The following is a 15,409-nucleotide window of genomic DNA, read 5'->3' on the forward strand; positions in this document are numbered from 1 at the left end:
ACTTTCGTTTCACTCGCGTTCCTCGCGGGATACTTGCTTGCAGAGTTGCATCTCGGTGTCTCGTTGCTATCTTGAAACGTGGGACGAGCCTTGCTTGCGGATGGATCATGGCATAATTGCAGGGATTCTTGTATAAACCAGGGGAATGGGTTGTAGAGGAACCCTTTGGTCGCTTCAGGAATTTTTGTTTGGAAGAAGATTTTTGTGTTGTTCGAAGAAAATTCGTTGTATTAAATTCAGAGAGAGAAAGAAAGAGAGAGAGAGAGAGAGAGAGAGAGAGTTTACGAGATGAAATAACAATTTGTATGATTTAGTTTCGAGAAGGAATCAATTTCTTTGAAATCTTAAGATAACGTAAATGTCAATCGTACTTCGATTGCCCGAAATTCGAGAGATTCCTTCGTGGAACAAGCCGTTTACGATCGAGGGTGCTCGACCCAGAAAGATTCTGTATTTATTTTGCTACAGATACAGAACGCGTGCAATTTATCAAGTTTAATCGCCTAGAAACGAATTCTATTTTCTTTCGTGTAATTTATCTATTTTATGCGATACGCAATCTTTTTCTTTTTTTTTTTCACGTGTTAAAGGCAAACGATGACGGTGCACAATTTAATAAATTGAAAAAATGTGAACACAAAAGTTCGATGACGGTATGATATCCGCTAACTCCTTAAACAATTCGAGTCTGTTATATAGTATTACAGCCCTCATTTCTGTGCCAAAGATTTGGCCACTTGGAGAACTCGCTTGGGGGCTGAGAGACTGCAATATTATGCCGAATTGCGTACAGTAAACATTTCGGCTAGAACTAAAACTAACCCCTTACAGCCATCTCGGCCAAGAGGAATAGACGCGTAGTACGATTCTGATTCTATTGTATTATCGATATTACAATTTGAAATTCTGAATGGGCGAAGATATTTTTAAAACAGCTAATCTAAATTCGTGTAAATTCTGTATGAAATATAATTTCTTCGTTCGGAAACAATTTTTATGGATTTTTACGTTAAAGAAAAAGAAAAGGTACACGTAATTTTGATCGATAATAAGCATTTTTATATGATTTCGTAAATTTAGACACGGCGCAAAAACATTTGTCACAAGCCAGAAACTTCAAGTATGATAAATGTGTGGTTCGAGAAACATCTTTGGAATTGTATAAATCTCATCCACGCAAAATGTTTCCGGATTTCATGGATCTATTTTACATGTGGTAGCGAGCCAAGTATGACGTAGCTGGATTCTCCCGACACTTTGAAATTCTAGTTGCATTCGCGTAAAACAAATTTCCTTCCCTTCTGGCACGGACAAATATGGAATATGGGTGATGTTTTTATTACGTCTTCCCAATATTCTTCCCCGCATAAATCTATTTTAATTCGTCCCCGAAAAGAAAGCCAGCTCCTTTCGGAAGGCACGAAAATTAAATCGAGTAACGGTGATAAGTTTTTACGATGAAAATATTCTATTCTCCAATTTAACAACAATTTAACAAAATTGCGTAGAAAATAAAAAGCGAATTCTAAATGGACAAAAAGAGAGAGAGAGAGAGAAAAAAAAATATAAAAATTCAACTCCCCCTTCTCTCTCTCTCTCTCTCTCTCTCTCTCTCTCTCTCTCTCTCTCTCTCTCTCTCGATTCTTCCGTTTCAAACGCGAATGTGTATCGCAAGTTATACGCGAAAACCGACGAAAATCTTTACCACCCCCGACCCGCAGTGCGAGCCAGCCTCGTTTCCGGGGATATTAATTAAAAGGGGAAAGGAAATGGAGAAAAAAAGAGGATGGGAGGGGGAAAAAAAAAGAAAGAAAGAAAAAAAGGGAAAAGGAGACAAAAACATTTACGGGACGGCGAAAAATTTCCCCATTGTATCCGGGCAAAGGGCGAGTCGAACGGCGGCGATACAGAGTTTTCGTCGAACGTGTTCGTTGCGAATGACAACCCCCTGTGTCGTGCACACGACAGATGCAGCGAACAATATGGCTCGACGTGTGCGCGCGTAGTCGGTTTTGATTTCGGTGTTATTATGCCCACGGTCAGGTATAACGCACGGCAGAGAACGTGTCAGCCGTCGATCCGTCGTTATTCCGTGCTCCACACTCCGAGAGTGCCCTGCAACGCTGCTGCTCGCAAAATTGATCTGCAACGTTACATGCGACCGACGTATACCTCTCGCGATACACTCGAACGCTGCATTTCCGCTGCTCAACCCCTACCATTTATGAAATTTTCCGCGCCCCATTTTTCTCCACCACCCTCTTCGTTTCACCTCCACCATCGATTTTTCCCGTTTCCGAAATTTTTATCCCGGGACGAGTATAAAACGTCGGCGAAATCGTTGTGCGTGCTCGATTGGAGAGCTACGAAATATTTCGGACGATTATAAAAATTTGATGACGACGAAAAAATGTAGGACGTTGTTACGAAGGACAAGGATATTTTATATAAAGAGATACATTTTACAGGATCTGTATGTTTCGAGCTTGGAATATTTTTATTATCACGAATACAGAAAATGTTATAAATAACATTGGAGATCGAAGGGGGAAAGAGTGGTGGAAAATTAGGACGGTATAAAGTTAGACGGCACCTAAATTTATCCACGAGAATTATCGAAAGAAATTGGATCTCAAATTTACGACCGCTCTTTGTTCCGCCCTGTATCATCCTATATCGCTCCACCCTCCCCGACTTATCAAAATTTCAAATAAGAAACATCGTTTTTTCCGCGGCCGTTCTCATGAAAGTAAGCCATCCCTCGAACTGGGGAAAAGATCGGAGCGAAGGAAAGGGCGGAAAAAAACGATGTTGCATCTCCCCTCCCTTGAACGATAGCCTCCTCGATCTGGGCATCGACCTAATCAGATGGTAAAAAGCGGATGCATCATCTCGTGGAACTTGGCGGTACGTTCACTAGGGTTCGCCAGTCGTTGGTCCAGGCCAGCATCCCCTGCGCGACGCTCGCTCATCCTGTCGGACGAGGCACGAACTACATTCGGGGTTGCGGATAGTACACCCTGTGCGCAGGCCGTCAGCAAACAATAGACGCGTGCGTGGTCCGTGTGTGTGAAACAGTCTGTGCACGATAATTTCATTAAGTAAAAATGTATCGACTGAAGTGATGAAAAAAAGGAAGACGGGTGGATCGGATCGAGACGCGTGCATGCCGCGTTGAATAACAAATACATAACAAATACGGATGGATGATCGATGAAGGAATGAACTGAGAGAAGGAAAACATCTGGAAGCGTAATATGGCTGGGATTGGCGTCGTTTGACTCGTAAACAGTGATTTATCTATCCTTTATCGGATAGAAAAATTGATTCGAGGGGTAAAAGAGGAATAATAGAATAGGAAATATATCGATCGGTGTCGATCGTTGTTTCTTCGGATTGTTTCTTCGGATCGAGGAAAGATTGGAGGGACATGGCCGGTTACACGGTTGTGCGCAAAAAATTTTGCTGATCCTCGCTGCATTCGGGGGGATCCTGCGCCGTGCATGACCGGCGGTGGAAAGAAATTTGTCGGTAAGTGTTGCGGTTACTATTGATTATGTTACGCTTGTCGATGATACCGTTCGCTCGATACTTCGTGTCACCCACGCGTGAACGATGGTAACCGACCGCCCGTCGTTTTCATCCTCATCAAGAAACCGACTTCGTTCATCGTTGGCACCTCTGGAATAGGAGAAAAATTACGATTAAAGCGGGGATAAGAGTTTGCCTGAGAAATGAGATCCTACGACGGTGAGAGCAGCTCTACGGAGGACGATGATAGAAGAGAGGGCCTTCCCGAGGCGCACTTGCAGCAAGGATCCTGGCAACGTTCGGCTTCCCACCCTACATGGGCTTGGGAACATCGTGCCGCTGTAAATACTGTCCATCATATATATATATATATATATGACTAATATACGTTTTTTCAAAAATTCGAAATATATAAATATTTAATATCGTTATCGCAGCATCCATTACCACCACAATCAACGGCATCGCTCGAATCCATGTACTCGTTACCAGGGGCGTCTCACGCCAGTGTTTCCGCTCCTCCAGCTGGCTACTCGTCCGAGCACCCTCAGAGCGCACCTGGAAGAAGAACTCCCTTGGGTGCCGTCGGCCTCGGCGGTTTCTATTTTCAGCAACAGCCCCAACCGCACGCCTCGTCGAGTTCCCTCTCCGATGAAAACAGACCAGACCAAGAGAGGTATTAGATACCATTTCGTAACGTGGATCGATTTGATCCAACCTTGTAAATACATTTATTAATTATATTGGATACTGTTGTAGACCCGGAGCATCGAGACTGAACTGCCCGCCAAAATCGAAGACCACGCGTCAAGGGAAAAGCATGCGACTAAACATAAACGCGAGAGAGCGTAGAAGAATGCACGATTTAAACGATGCTCTCGACGAACTTCGATCCGTTATTCCTTACGCCCATAGTCCGTCCGTAAGAAAATTGTCCAAGATTGCCACTCTCCTTCTGGCAAAAAATTATATTCTCATGCAAGGTGAGGAGAAAAAATAAAATAGAAGGGAGGGATTGCTTTATTTTGCCTATGTATTTATCGAATCGTTCCTTGTCAAATTACATACATTGCAGGAAACGCTTTGGAAGAACTGAAAAGAGTGATAGCGGTTTTGCAATCGCCTCACGCTCACACCACAGCTTTACCACCCACACCTGTTTCCTACGATTTGCTGCACGGATTCCCAGGCAAGTTGTTCCAAGGTGTGCCGGATATGCAAGGACTTCCTACGACAGATCCTCAAAGCGTGACGGCAGGTGGTCCTCCGACTGATGGTACTGTGGCCAGTGGAGAATCGAATTAAAGATTCGAGCCTTTGTTTCCTTGAATAGATGTAAGATTAAAATCGAGAATCGAATGTGTTGAATTGGATGGGACGAGTGTTGATAAAAAGACGACAGAGATATCGAAGGATTTCTTATTATACAATTTAACAAGATAAAGGAGGGGACAGTAGATGGCACTACTTTTAGTGTTAATAACGATTTTTATGAATATATATATTGCGAGAATAATTAAACGCGATTAATCTTCCAGAATGGAATCTAACGATAATTTTAATATTAAGACTACAATATGAAGATAGCGTGTAAGTTTCGAATGCGAGATTAATTGTTGATACAATGAAAGTATTAGAAGTATTCAAGGACGTATTCGACATACACTGTTACTGAGTTCGATAAACATTGAGTCAATACTAGTACGTATGGTTGATACTCTTAAGATTGAAAGTTTATGAAAGTACTAGCAATTAACGATTAAGAGTAATTACTTACGGTCTACGATAACTAAGAAGAGCAATAAGTAACAGCATATTTCTATCTCTGGTGAATAGATATCGACTTCTAATGAGAAAAAGAATAATATTCTAGAATGAATTTTATTTATTTATTTATTTATTTTTTTGTTTTTAAATATCAAATATTAACTGCCAGAGAGAGAAATGATGTAAGGATGAGGAATAAAATTTCCAAATCCCGTCCGGCAACGCGATAGTCAATATAGCATGTGATACATGTCGAGATATTATATATATATATATATTATATTCTAGTCATACACGCGTACAGATCTTAAATATTCATATACATATTATATATAGATATATATATATTTAATAATTCGAATTGAGCCATCGATTGTATAACTTATTTATATACATAATGCGTTTATTAAGAGTTTATTACGATGTGCCAAGGATATATCCATTTTTTGCGAGAATAATCGAATTGCATAGACCTAGACGAAAGACGAAAGTATTCCTATTTAAAAATGATTTTTTAATTTAATGAACCTTAAATTTGGAATCTTCCGCTCTCTGATAGGTCTACATGAAACATTTTAAAAAATCTAAAGATACCATTAAAGTGGCAAACAATAACAATTATTATTATATTATTCATATAAAATTCCTAATGACTTTAGTCATTAAATAACAATAAAAATATGCGAAGGCTACACTAATAATGAAAACAGATGAAGATATTTGTTGTAGAGTGTAGATTTCACTGTTTAGTGCTCGAATAAAATCTATTTAAGAAAGTTATAGATCGGATGGGTGCTCTGAAAGAAAATCGTTAAATATAAAACGGAAGAAATATAATATTCTTTTAGTCCAACTCCAATAAAATAAGAAATAAAAAAGATTGACAATGATCTATATTCCTTCAGGGCAACCATAATATACAATTTTAATTGAAAAATACATACATCGAAATCAATATACTGATAATATAATTATTATTAAATGAATGATAATACATTTTTAATATAATAGTAGTTTAATAATATTGCACGGTATATATACTTTTCAAATATTTTACAGTTTAATCTATTTTAAAACGAGACACAAGTTTCTAATTAAATTAATGATTTTCAATTTAATTACATGGAAAGATATATCAGAAACATGTGAGTCGTTTAATGAAAATTGATCAATTCTTACAATGGTTGAATTATCATATCGTTGTTATCGTCATAATTATTAAAAAAAATATATTGATTAATCTTTGAAAAATTATGAACACCATAATATGGTGAATCAATATCAATTATAAAATAATTAATAATTTTTTTTTATATTAATTTTTAAAACTATACGTTAACAAAAGCAGATGATTATTATCTAAATCATCGTACACGTGATGAATCGGTGGCGCCATCATGACAACCGCGCGACGAAGTATTAATTTAATTCCACTCGAATATTTTTTTGAAACAAAATATAATATTGTTGTAAAATCTAACTTTTAATTCACATAACAGCGTAAGAAAAAAGTTGCATATTATAGAATAATGTCGGATTCAACGGAATAAATCAATTACCGTATTGTAAGGCGAATTTCGTTCAAGTTTGAAAGGTTCGATAAGTGGCGCCATCATGGCCGCCACTTTATGGAGCATTCACTTGATCGTCTTCCGTCCTTCTAGGAGGATCTTACACCGTATGTGCCTGATACGACGGGGCTTATTGTGTGTGTGCCTTGTCGGTGGCTTCAAGATGGCCTGTAGGCTGGTTCTACGCGCCATGGTGTGATCATTTGATTCCCGGTGGTTGTGTCTCTGTAAACGTTTCGTGAAAAGTTCGTCAGTGTCAAAACGACGACGTGACTCGACCGGCTGGTAACTCGGGGCAACCTGAAAATGTGACAATCGACTGAAAACCGGTAAGTCGTCACACACATGATATTATTTTCTACTTTGTGATAACTGAATAATCAATTATAATTTCATTACAACAAGTTTAACAATGTAGTCATTTCTAAAAAAGAAATATACATAATTAGAGAAATAAACAGAAAGGAGATAAAAAGAATAAACTATGATAAAGCGGATATACCAGATAGTAACAAACTGTTTTTCTTCTGTAATCTGAAAGAATAAGAAATAATATGATAAAACGGTAACTTCACGTTATAATTGTTTTTGAAATGACTTGCTTGATAGGTTATGATATCATAATCGTCGAGAATTCGCGCAATGTCTTTGTCTTCGTTGCTCGATCGCGATCACAATATCTTTATGTTCGTTAATTTTGTCTTTGTCGTATTAGTTGATAAAATAGAACGAAACAAGGTGCGATTAACATAACGTATCGAAAAAATTGAAGCGTATAACTAATGCACGTATGTGTTCATTGCATTTTTTTATGTACGATATATATCTTTCGTAGTATATTTTCCGTTGCGAGTGGGAGAACTAACCTTACCTCTCAATTGGGCGAAAGACACACGACGGGGTCGCTATTGGTAGTCCTTTCTACATACCTGACACGCAAAAGTTACCTGTGTTCTTAATCAACATTTTTTTTCAAGGATTTTGATTTTTTTAAATTTATTCGCAAAAATGCGTTTTATTATTACTCAGTTCTTTTTATAATTATAAAAGTTGTACGAAATTGTCATTATCAAAGATATTATATATTATCAATTGAAATTATGTATGTATCGATATAATTTTTTGAATTTTGAATTTTGAATTTTATTGATTTGAAATGAATTTTACGATATTTAAAGTTATGATCGAGTAGATTTATATTGTGCTTTGTTTGTCAAATGAAATTTTGTTGAGATTCGATAAGAAAAAAAGATATCTGTTTTCATGAGCGACGAACTCCACGTTTTACAGTCACTTGTGAACAGACCATTGGCCAGCCTGTGCTTATTTGCCGTTGACGTCAATTAAGGTCGAAATATACCTTGAAACAGTTTGATTCATTGCCTCATAATGCTCTTCGACGAAGGATTAACTTCATGGATAGTATCATGCGTTCACGAATAATCTGATAGGAACACGGTAAGGTAAATAATAATAAACTCTTAAATCGTTCGTTAAATTCTTCAGCGTGACATCGTGACACACTATCGTCTATGCTTACTTCCGGTCTACTACATTTGTATTTTATTTATCATATTTATAATGAACTAACTGTACTTAATTGTTTTTTAAGAAACATATTTTTTTGGAATACAATTATTCCATGATTTTAATTTTCAAAATAATCTAAAAAAGACACACTAATAATTTTATAAAAAAAACAATATTAATTTTGTTTTTTTAACAAATATTAAGAATTTTAAAGAAACAATTATTATTTCTAATTTATTATATAAAACTCTGCATATGGTCTTCATAATGATTCAATCATCTTTAAAAAGATATTTCTAGAATATTTTTAAAACAACTATGATATTTGAAACAAGATAAAGAATTTTAATAGTGAAACCTGTTTTATAGAAAAGAATTCAAGTTTGATAACCAAACGCAGAAAGGCATTTCACATCCTTATCGGGTTCAAGATCCAAAATATAAAAGAAGTTACTTGTGACACATTTCCGGTAAATTTATTTCAGGCGTATAAAACATACATCGACAATTGGTACGCGTGACGTATAGCGTTAATGATAAAAACCAATCTTACTTACGCTATATTACAGGGTCATGAATTTTTGGATAAGCATCGCGAACGCGTTTTATATACAAGCAACAAGTATGTGGCATACATTAATTTTTACGAGTGCGCATATCTGCGATTGTCGACGTGTGCGCGCATCACATTGCGCAAACATACCTACTACGTGATCAGGAAATGTATATATTATATTTCATATGATAAAAATTCATGCTATATAGTAAGGTATAAGTAATATTAAGAACGAGATATTTTAAATGGTTCGAAAATGATATAAGTTTTACATTTATTTTTTTCAATATATTGAAATATTTTTTATATTTATTTTTATATCAAATTATTTGATTTAAAATAGTTTGAATTTATTTTATTCAGTGAATAATTCTTCGATTAATTTTTCCAAGTATTAGAATGATATCAATGTTCAGTTTTTCATCGAATAATGAAGTCATACACGTGAATAGTATAATATATTTCTAATTATTACAATTATATATCAAATCAATAAATGATTATCCTTTTTTAATGAGAAAAAAATATATAATAAGATATATTGATCATATGTATTTTTAATTAAAAATCGGCTTAATCCATATGATATTGAATGTATCTTAAATCTTAAAATTTAATTTAAGATTTATCTAAAATTTTACGATTTTTAAAAAATATAAATAATGTTGCATGTCTTCTGTGCACTTTAAAAATATACATTCATGCTTAAAACTTTCAAGTATAATTTGCATGTAATATAACATTTCTTTCATGAGGTATACTTGAATAATGAATCAAAATTGTCGTTGGGTCAAGAATTATTTGAATTATTTTAGCTTGTCTATGTTTTTATATGAAGGATGATAATTGAAACGTATGAAACGTATGAAATCCGTGATTCAGTACAACTTCTTTTCATACGTAATATAATAATAAACTTCATCTAAAAAAATTAATGCTTATCAATTGTAAAATCAAAAGTAATGTTTATAGAATGATGATTTCGTTATCAATATTTTTTTTGTTTAAGCTTGAGACTTGTCAATATTTTTACTTTTATTTTTATTATTTAATTTGTTCAAAAATATGCTACATTGGATATATCGCGTAATAAATAAAGATACATAGGAAATATAAAGAAAAAATCTGTACATTGTTAGTATTTTAATATATAAACAAATAACTTGATTACATGTATATAATTTGATCTTCGATTAGAAAAAAATTGCTTAAGAAAAAGTTACATGATATTGAGGAAAATATAACAATAGTTAGTTACAATTTTATGCTTTCATGATTTTATTATTGACTTTTATTTATTGAATTTATTAAATTTTATTGCGTCTTATTGATGTTTGACCTCTGATATTAAAATTTTTATTATTTGAGTTAAAATTTATTTTTTAAATATATATTAACTTCTGATTTTTATTATATATCATGAAATTGTTATTTTTTATTGGAGATTACGAGAAAGAAACAAAATTGCAAAAAATTAATTACTATTTTGTATATTGATTTTGACATGTAAAATTTTTAGGTTAGGTTAGAGTTTTATTCTTTAAAATGTAAATATCGTTAAATTATTTTGAAAGTAATTATTCACTAACTTTTAATTATTTATTAAAAAAGCTAATACAATGATTATACGATGATTAATGAGATTGGAAAACATTGGGAACCGTATTAGAAAGTTCTTTGCAAACATTATAACTATGTTAGCTGATTTGCTATGAAAGAATATATTCGTACGATATCTTATATGATATCAATAGATCAATATATGATATCAATATATTTATCTTTAATTGCTGTATATCAGGCAGTGCTCTTCTGCTCTCTTATTTCATTTCTTAACAGGATTTATCCAAATTTTGCTTATTCTTTACTAATTCATTGCTTCGTATCTTTACTAATTCATATAATACATATCTATCAAATTCATCTAAAAAAATAGTTATATGAATTTCAAATTACTCAAATATTTGTCAATTCATTTTCTTTTAAAAAGATCAATTAACCGATTATAGGTTATCCTATAAAATATTGAATTAAAAGATATATCGCAATAGTTTTTATAATAGAATTTGAATAAACAATGAATTTATAGAAAAAAATTGATATATTTTACTAAAAAAAAGAATGTTTATATAAACGTAAAGCGAATTCGTTGCTTTTATAATCCTGTTCTGTGTTGAGCTCTTCTCTCTCTCTCTCTTTTTTTTTCTCTTTCTCCCAATAGTTTTGGATTTATTATTTTTCATTAACGAACAACCAGTGAATTCAGAGGTGGGTGGTTGAGAGCGTCGAGTGAAAAATGGTAAAATAAGAAAGAAGATGAGAGAGGGAACACTGCGATGGTTGGGGAAGAGAAACAGCAAAGGGAGAGAGATGAAAACAAAGCGAACACAACTGCCAGGGCAACAATGGCGCATCGACCCGCCAAAACTCGCGCTGATGCGCAGAACGCGCGCGCCGCATCTGGTCCGATCAAGCAGTGTGTTAACCTATCTTTTACATTTTTCGTATCGCAATAATTGACTCAATCAATTTTCTGGTGAAAAAGATAAATCGAAATGTATCATTTTCGTCATCAGTTTGTCATCGAACGGAATACTGCGCCGTATAAATGCCGTTGAAAAAAAGAACTAGATCTTTATTCGCCCGATGCGTAAAAGCATGCGCAGTAGGCTCTTGGAAACGACCGACTCTTGATTAACGTAGTAGCTTCTCTACGATTAAAATTCTTTCAATTCGTTTTAAATTTATTTTTAGTTTGATATAGAATTTTTAATAGCAAATTTTGTTGGTTATTGAAAAAAAGAATTTATTTTAAGAATTTAAGTAAATGTTATTCAATTTAATAATATTGGTTTTATTTTATATATTTTATATATGTTGCAATAGTTATTGATAAGAATAAGAGAAAGTTATTGCAGTATTGATGTTTTTAGAATAACCATATCGATGATACTAATCATTGTTTAGTCTGCAAAACCTTATACGCCAATGTGAGTGATTTTATAGGATGAAATCAAAGTTTGAAGAATTTGTGTTAATATAAAGAAAGCACTTTGATATATTTTTTTTTAATATTGACCAATATATTGAATTTTCCAATTATAAATAAGAAATAAAAATAATCAAATTAGTCATTCGATTATATTTTCAAATCAGAAAACGAATAAAAGAAATAAGAATATTATATAAGATCCAGATGTTATTGAATCTATATAAATAGATTCATAATATAATTCATATATACATAGAATACAGTTTCTTTTGCAATTCTATTATTGTATAGTATAAAATAAGCTACATAAGGTTTAAATTGGAAAGCCCAATTGGATGAGGTTGATGTTCCTCTCTACTTTTTCTTCTTTTGGATTTCAATTTGCAACGCGATGTAACCTCTTCTAGAAATCGCTCCAGATATCCTAGAAGACTTTTCGTTCTCGTTCGTTCTCATGAACGGAGCAGGACTGAGAAGTATGGTCCAGGATGGATGAAGATCAGGTGCTGTGGTTGCCCTGGCAACCGGCATTGATCCCTCCCCTCTTGTTCTACCATCCTTTTCGTCTCTCCTCCACCACATATTATTGGTCTCTCTCTCTCTCTTTCTCCTTCCCTCCTTCCCTCCCTCTCTTCCTCTCCCTTTCCCTCTCCCTCTCCCTCTCTCTCTCCTTCTCTCTTTCTCTGTATGTATGTATGTATATATGTATACTCTTTCCTTTTTCTCTCTAGTGTTGAACGCACAAATACAAATATACATAGATTGTATACGTATATAGATTCGAGAAGACATGGAAGAGAAAAATCTTTTTTCTTGATCTTGCTTGTTGCATTGCTTTTACCTTCTTTCTTTTTTCGAACCTCTTTTTATTTTCGTTCGAACTTTCTGCCTTTCTATTCTAGATTTTCGTTGGCTTCGAACTCAATGTCGATTATTCATCATCTTCAAGAGAAAAATTAAAATAATACGAAAAGATTTAATAAAGCAATGGAATCGAAGAAAAAAGGAAAGAGTAAAAGAATAGATGTGCTACTTTATGAAAAGAAGAAAGATAAAAGAGGAAAGAAAAAGAGACTTAAATAAAAACTCTTGATCTCTTAACAGAGCGTTACCAGGCAACAGATATAGTTTCCATTGTTATGGTTACGGCATAAATATTTGAAATGAGTTCTTTCTAACCGTGAAATTCTTCTTTCCTTCGCTTGCTCTCTCATTTATCTCTCCGTAGAAGTGATAAAAGTTATTAGTATACAAAATTACAATTACAACTAATTTTATCTTTTCTTTTAATATCATAGAAAATTTATCATAATTTTTTTTTAAACTTAAGAACAGGAGTCAAAAGATTTATTACTATCCATCCTAAAATTCTTTTAATTCATATTATATACATTTTCAAAATTATTCACACCTGTTTATAGCTTAAATCTCATAGCTTAACTCTGAACAGAAACAGAAATTCGAAATTCCTCGAGCGTTTCTCCCACGTAACGGATTCTTTGCTGAAACACCTCTCTCCATTCCAGTTGAAAGCTATCCATTTTACTTGGCCGTTGTTGCTCCTTTCTTCTAGCTTTTCTGGTCTTCTCATTAACACAAAGTGGTTGAAAGAGGTGCACCAGTTTGTTTACCGTCATTTGTTCACTTGGTCTCTCTGGGGTGTAAACGGACGCCGACCAGTGGTGACCTCGCGGTCAGGGGTTAACCTCTCCGTGGTTGAGACAGATTAGGATAGGTTAGGGTCATGGACCACTGGATTACCATGAGCGGAAGAGAGCTTTCGACGACACGAGTCCTTTTGATCCATACCCGATTCCAAGAAGATTCAACGTAATCTGAACGAAAGTGGATTTGCGAAATGTCGCTTTTATTGCCTACGATGGCTTTTAATCATTGCACTTGTTTCTAAATGGTTCAAGGTTAGCTAAGATATTTCTCTTGTTGGAATGACTTTTTAAAAGATTCTCACATCGAACGATCTATTTTTTCTTCGATCTTAATAGTCGTTTTTTTAATGGATCTTATTGAATGATTTTCGATAAATTATTTTTTAATCGTAAATTGTAAATAATTCGAATAATGTACACATGTAAATTTAATCGTCAAAATTTATTCTTATCGATGTATTATGTATTGACTGTCTTGATTTTTTCTCTCGACTTCCAATTTAAAATTAAATCTGAATTGTTGCTCTTTGGGTCTTGAATTATCTTGGATCTTTATAGTCTGGACAGCAAGCAATATTTCAACCCAGCTGTTTTATATTCAATAAGATACTTCGAAAAACAATTTCAAAGTATTTTCATATTTTCATAACCATTAATCCACCATTATATATTTCAATAAAATTATGGCACAAAAGAATATATTTTCCAAGCCTTACATATTAAAAAAAACAAAACGGAATATTCAACTCAAAGATTAAATAATAATTGAAATTGGATAATTCAATCTTGTTTACATTACCTAACACTTATCATAAATCAAGATTATCCTTAAGTTCCTAACATTAGATTTACAGCTGAACAGTAGTTCACTCCTCCAGCAAAAACGTTATTGCAATTTAATTGACCAAGTCGCTAGAAATTTATCGAAGATCCAAAACTTCCGACCCGAATTATCCACCTCCCTTCTCCACGCGTCAACCACGGTCGTTAGCGAATTCCACAAGTGGAGTTTAATCGTTCGTTCGTTCGTTCGTTCGTTCTTCAAATCGATCGGATTGAAGCATCCAGCGCCCTTTTTGCCGCGTGGAAACTGGAAAGGGGGAAAGTGAAGTCTGAGGCGCGGAGATTAACCGCGATCCACGATAAAACTTGGGAATTAGGAATGGTCAGTTACACGGGGAATCGAAAGACCGCCTCTCACATTGATTCGAGGGGGTCGTCGCGACGGCCGCTGCTATTATTGATGCGCGACATCGGGACGCCTAGCGAACCCTCCTCGATTCCATCTTGCCATTTCTGACTCCCTTCTCGCCCGTCTCTAAGTCATTGTTTTGCGCCCCCTTTTGGTATAAACACTGAGAAAGGGAATAATCGCAGGATCGCGACAACGAACGATCGAGGTGTTTTCTCTGCTTCGAAACGCGAAACATTCGTCTTCGATCGTATCGTAAGGGAAGGAAATTTGTGAACGTGATCGAGTTTCGAAATGAAAGTTGGAAATGAAAGTGAAAGTACAATGTATTCGAGATTTTGAAGCGAGTTAGTTGCACTCTTATCCACGTATCCATATTAACTTAGATATTTATTCATCGTTTGCTAACTTCGATATTTTCGCAAGCTGTTTTCATTCGTTCGAATTCGAAATTCTATTACTCCCACATTTCTAGTAAAATGACATTTCGTAATGTACGGCAAGTTGGTTGGTTCTCCAATGGGAAAATGAAGTAGGAAGGACGCGATTGGTAAAGTGGGGGACGATTTGATTTCATCGAGAGTGGGTGGAGACGAACTTTAC

General features: G+C 34.5%; 2 protein-coding genes across 5 annotated transcripts in view; both read left to right on the forward strand.

Annotated features, from left to right (window-relative positions):
* The first annotated feature begins 3,110 nt into the window (after positions 1-3,110).
* On the forward strand, positions 3,111-6,226 carry LOC122718037 (class E basic helix-loop-helix protein 23). 2 transcript variants are annotated; one of them, XM_043942696.1, is made up of 5 exons: positions 3,111-3,531; positions 3,654-3,872; positions 3,969-4,207; positions 4,291-4,514; positions 4,607-6,226. In XM_043942696.1, the coding sequence occupies exons 2-5, from the start codon at positions 3,735-3,737 to the stop codon at positions 4,834-4,836; spliced, it is 831 nt and encodes a 276-aa protein (XP_043798631.1). In that variant the 5' UTR covers positions 3,111-3,531; positions 3,654-3,734; the 3' UTR covers positions 4,837-6,226. The 2 variants fall into 2 exon arrangements, with proteins under 2 accessions (XP_043798631.1, XP_043798632.1); XM_043942697.1 differs by lacking the exon at positions 3,111-3,531 and having other exon boundaries at positions 3,614-3,872.
* A 136-nt stretch (positions 6,227-6,362) lies between these two features.
* LOC122718169 (serine-rich adhesin for platelets) overlaps positions 6,363-15,409 on the forward strand; it is a 31,918-nt gene continuing 22,871 nt past the window's right edge. For all 3 annotated transcript variants that reach the window (XM_043942966.1, XM_043942967.1, XM_043942968.1), the window contains exon 1: positions 6,363-7,198. The gene's annotated coding sequence lies outside the window, so the exon portion shown is untranslated. The remainder of the gene's footprint in view (positions 7,199-15,409) is intronic.

This window comes from Apis laboriosa, unplaced genomic scaffold (assembly GCF_014066325.1).
Source record: "Apis laboriosa isolate Shangri-la unplaced genomic scaffold, ASM1406632v1 scaffold5_cov152, whole genome shotgun sequence".
Lineage (NCBI taxonomy): Eukaryota > Metazoa > Arthropoda > Insecta > Hymenoptera > Apidae > Apis > Apis laboriosa.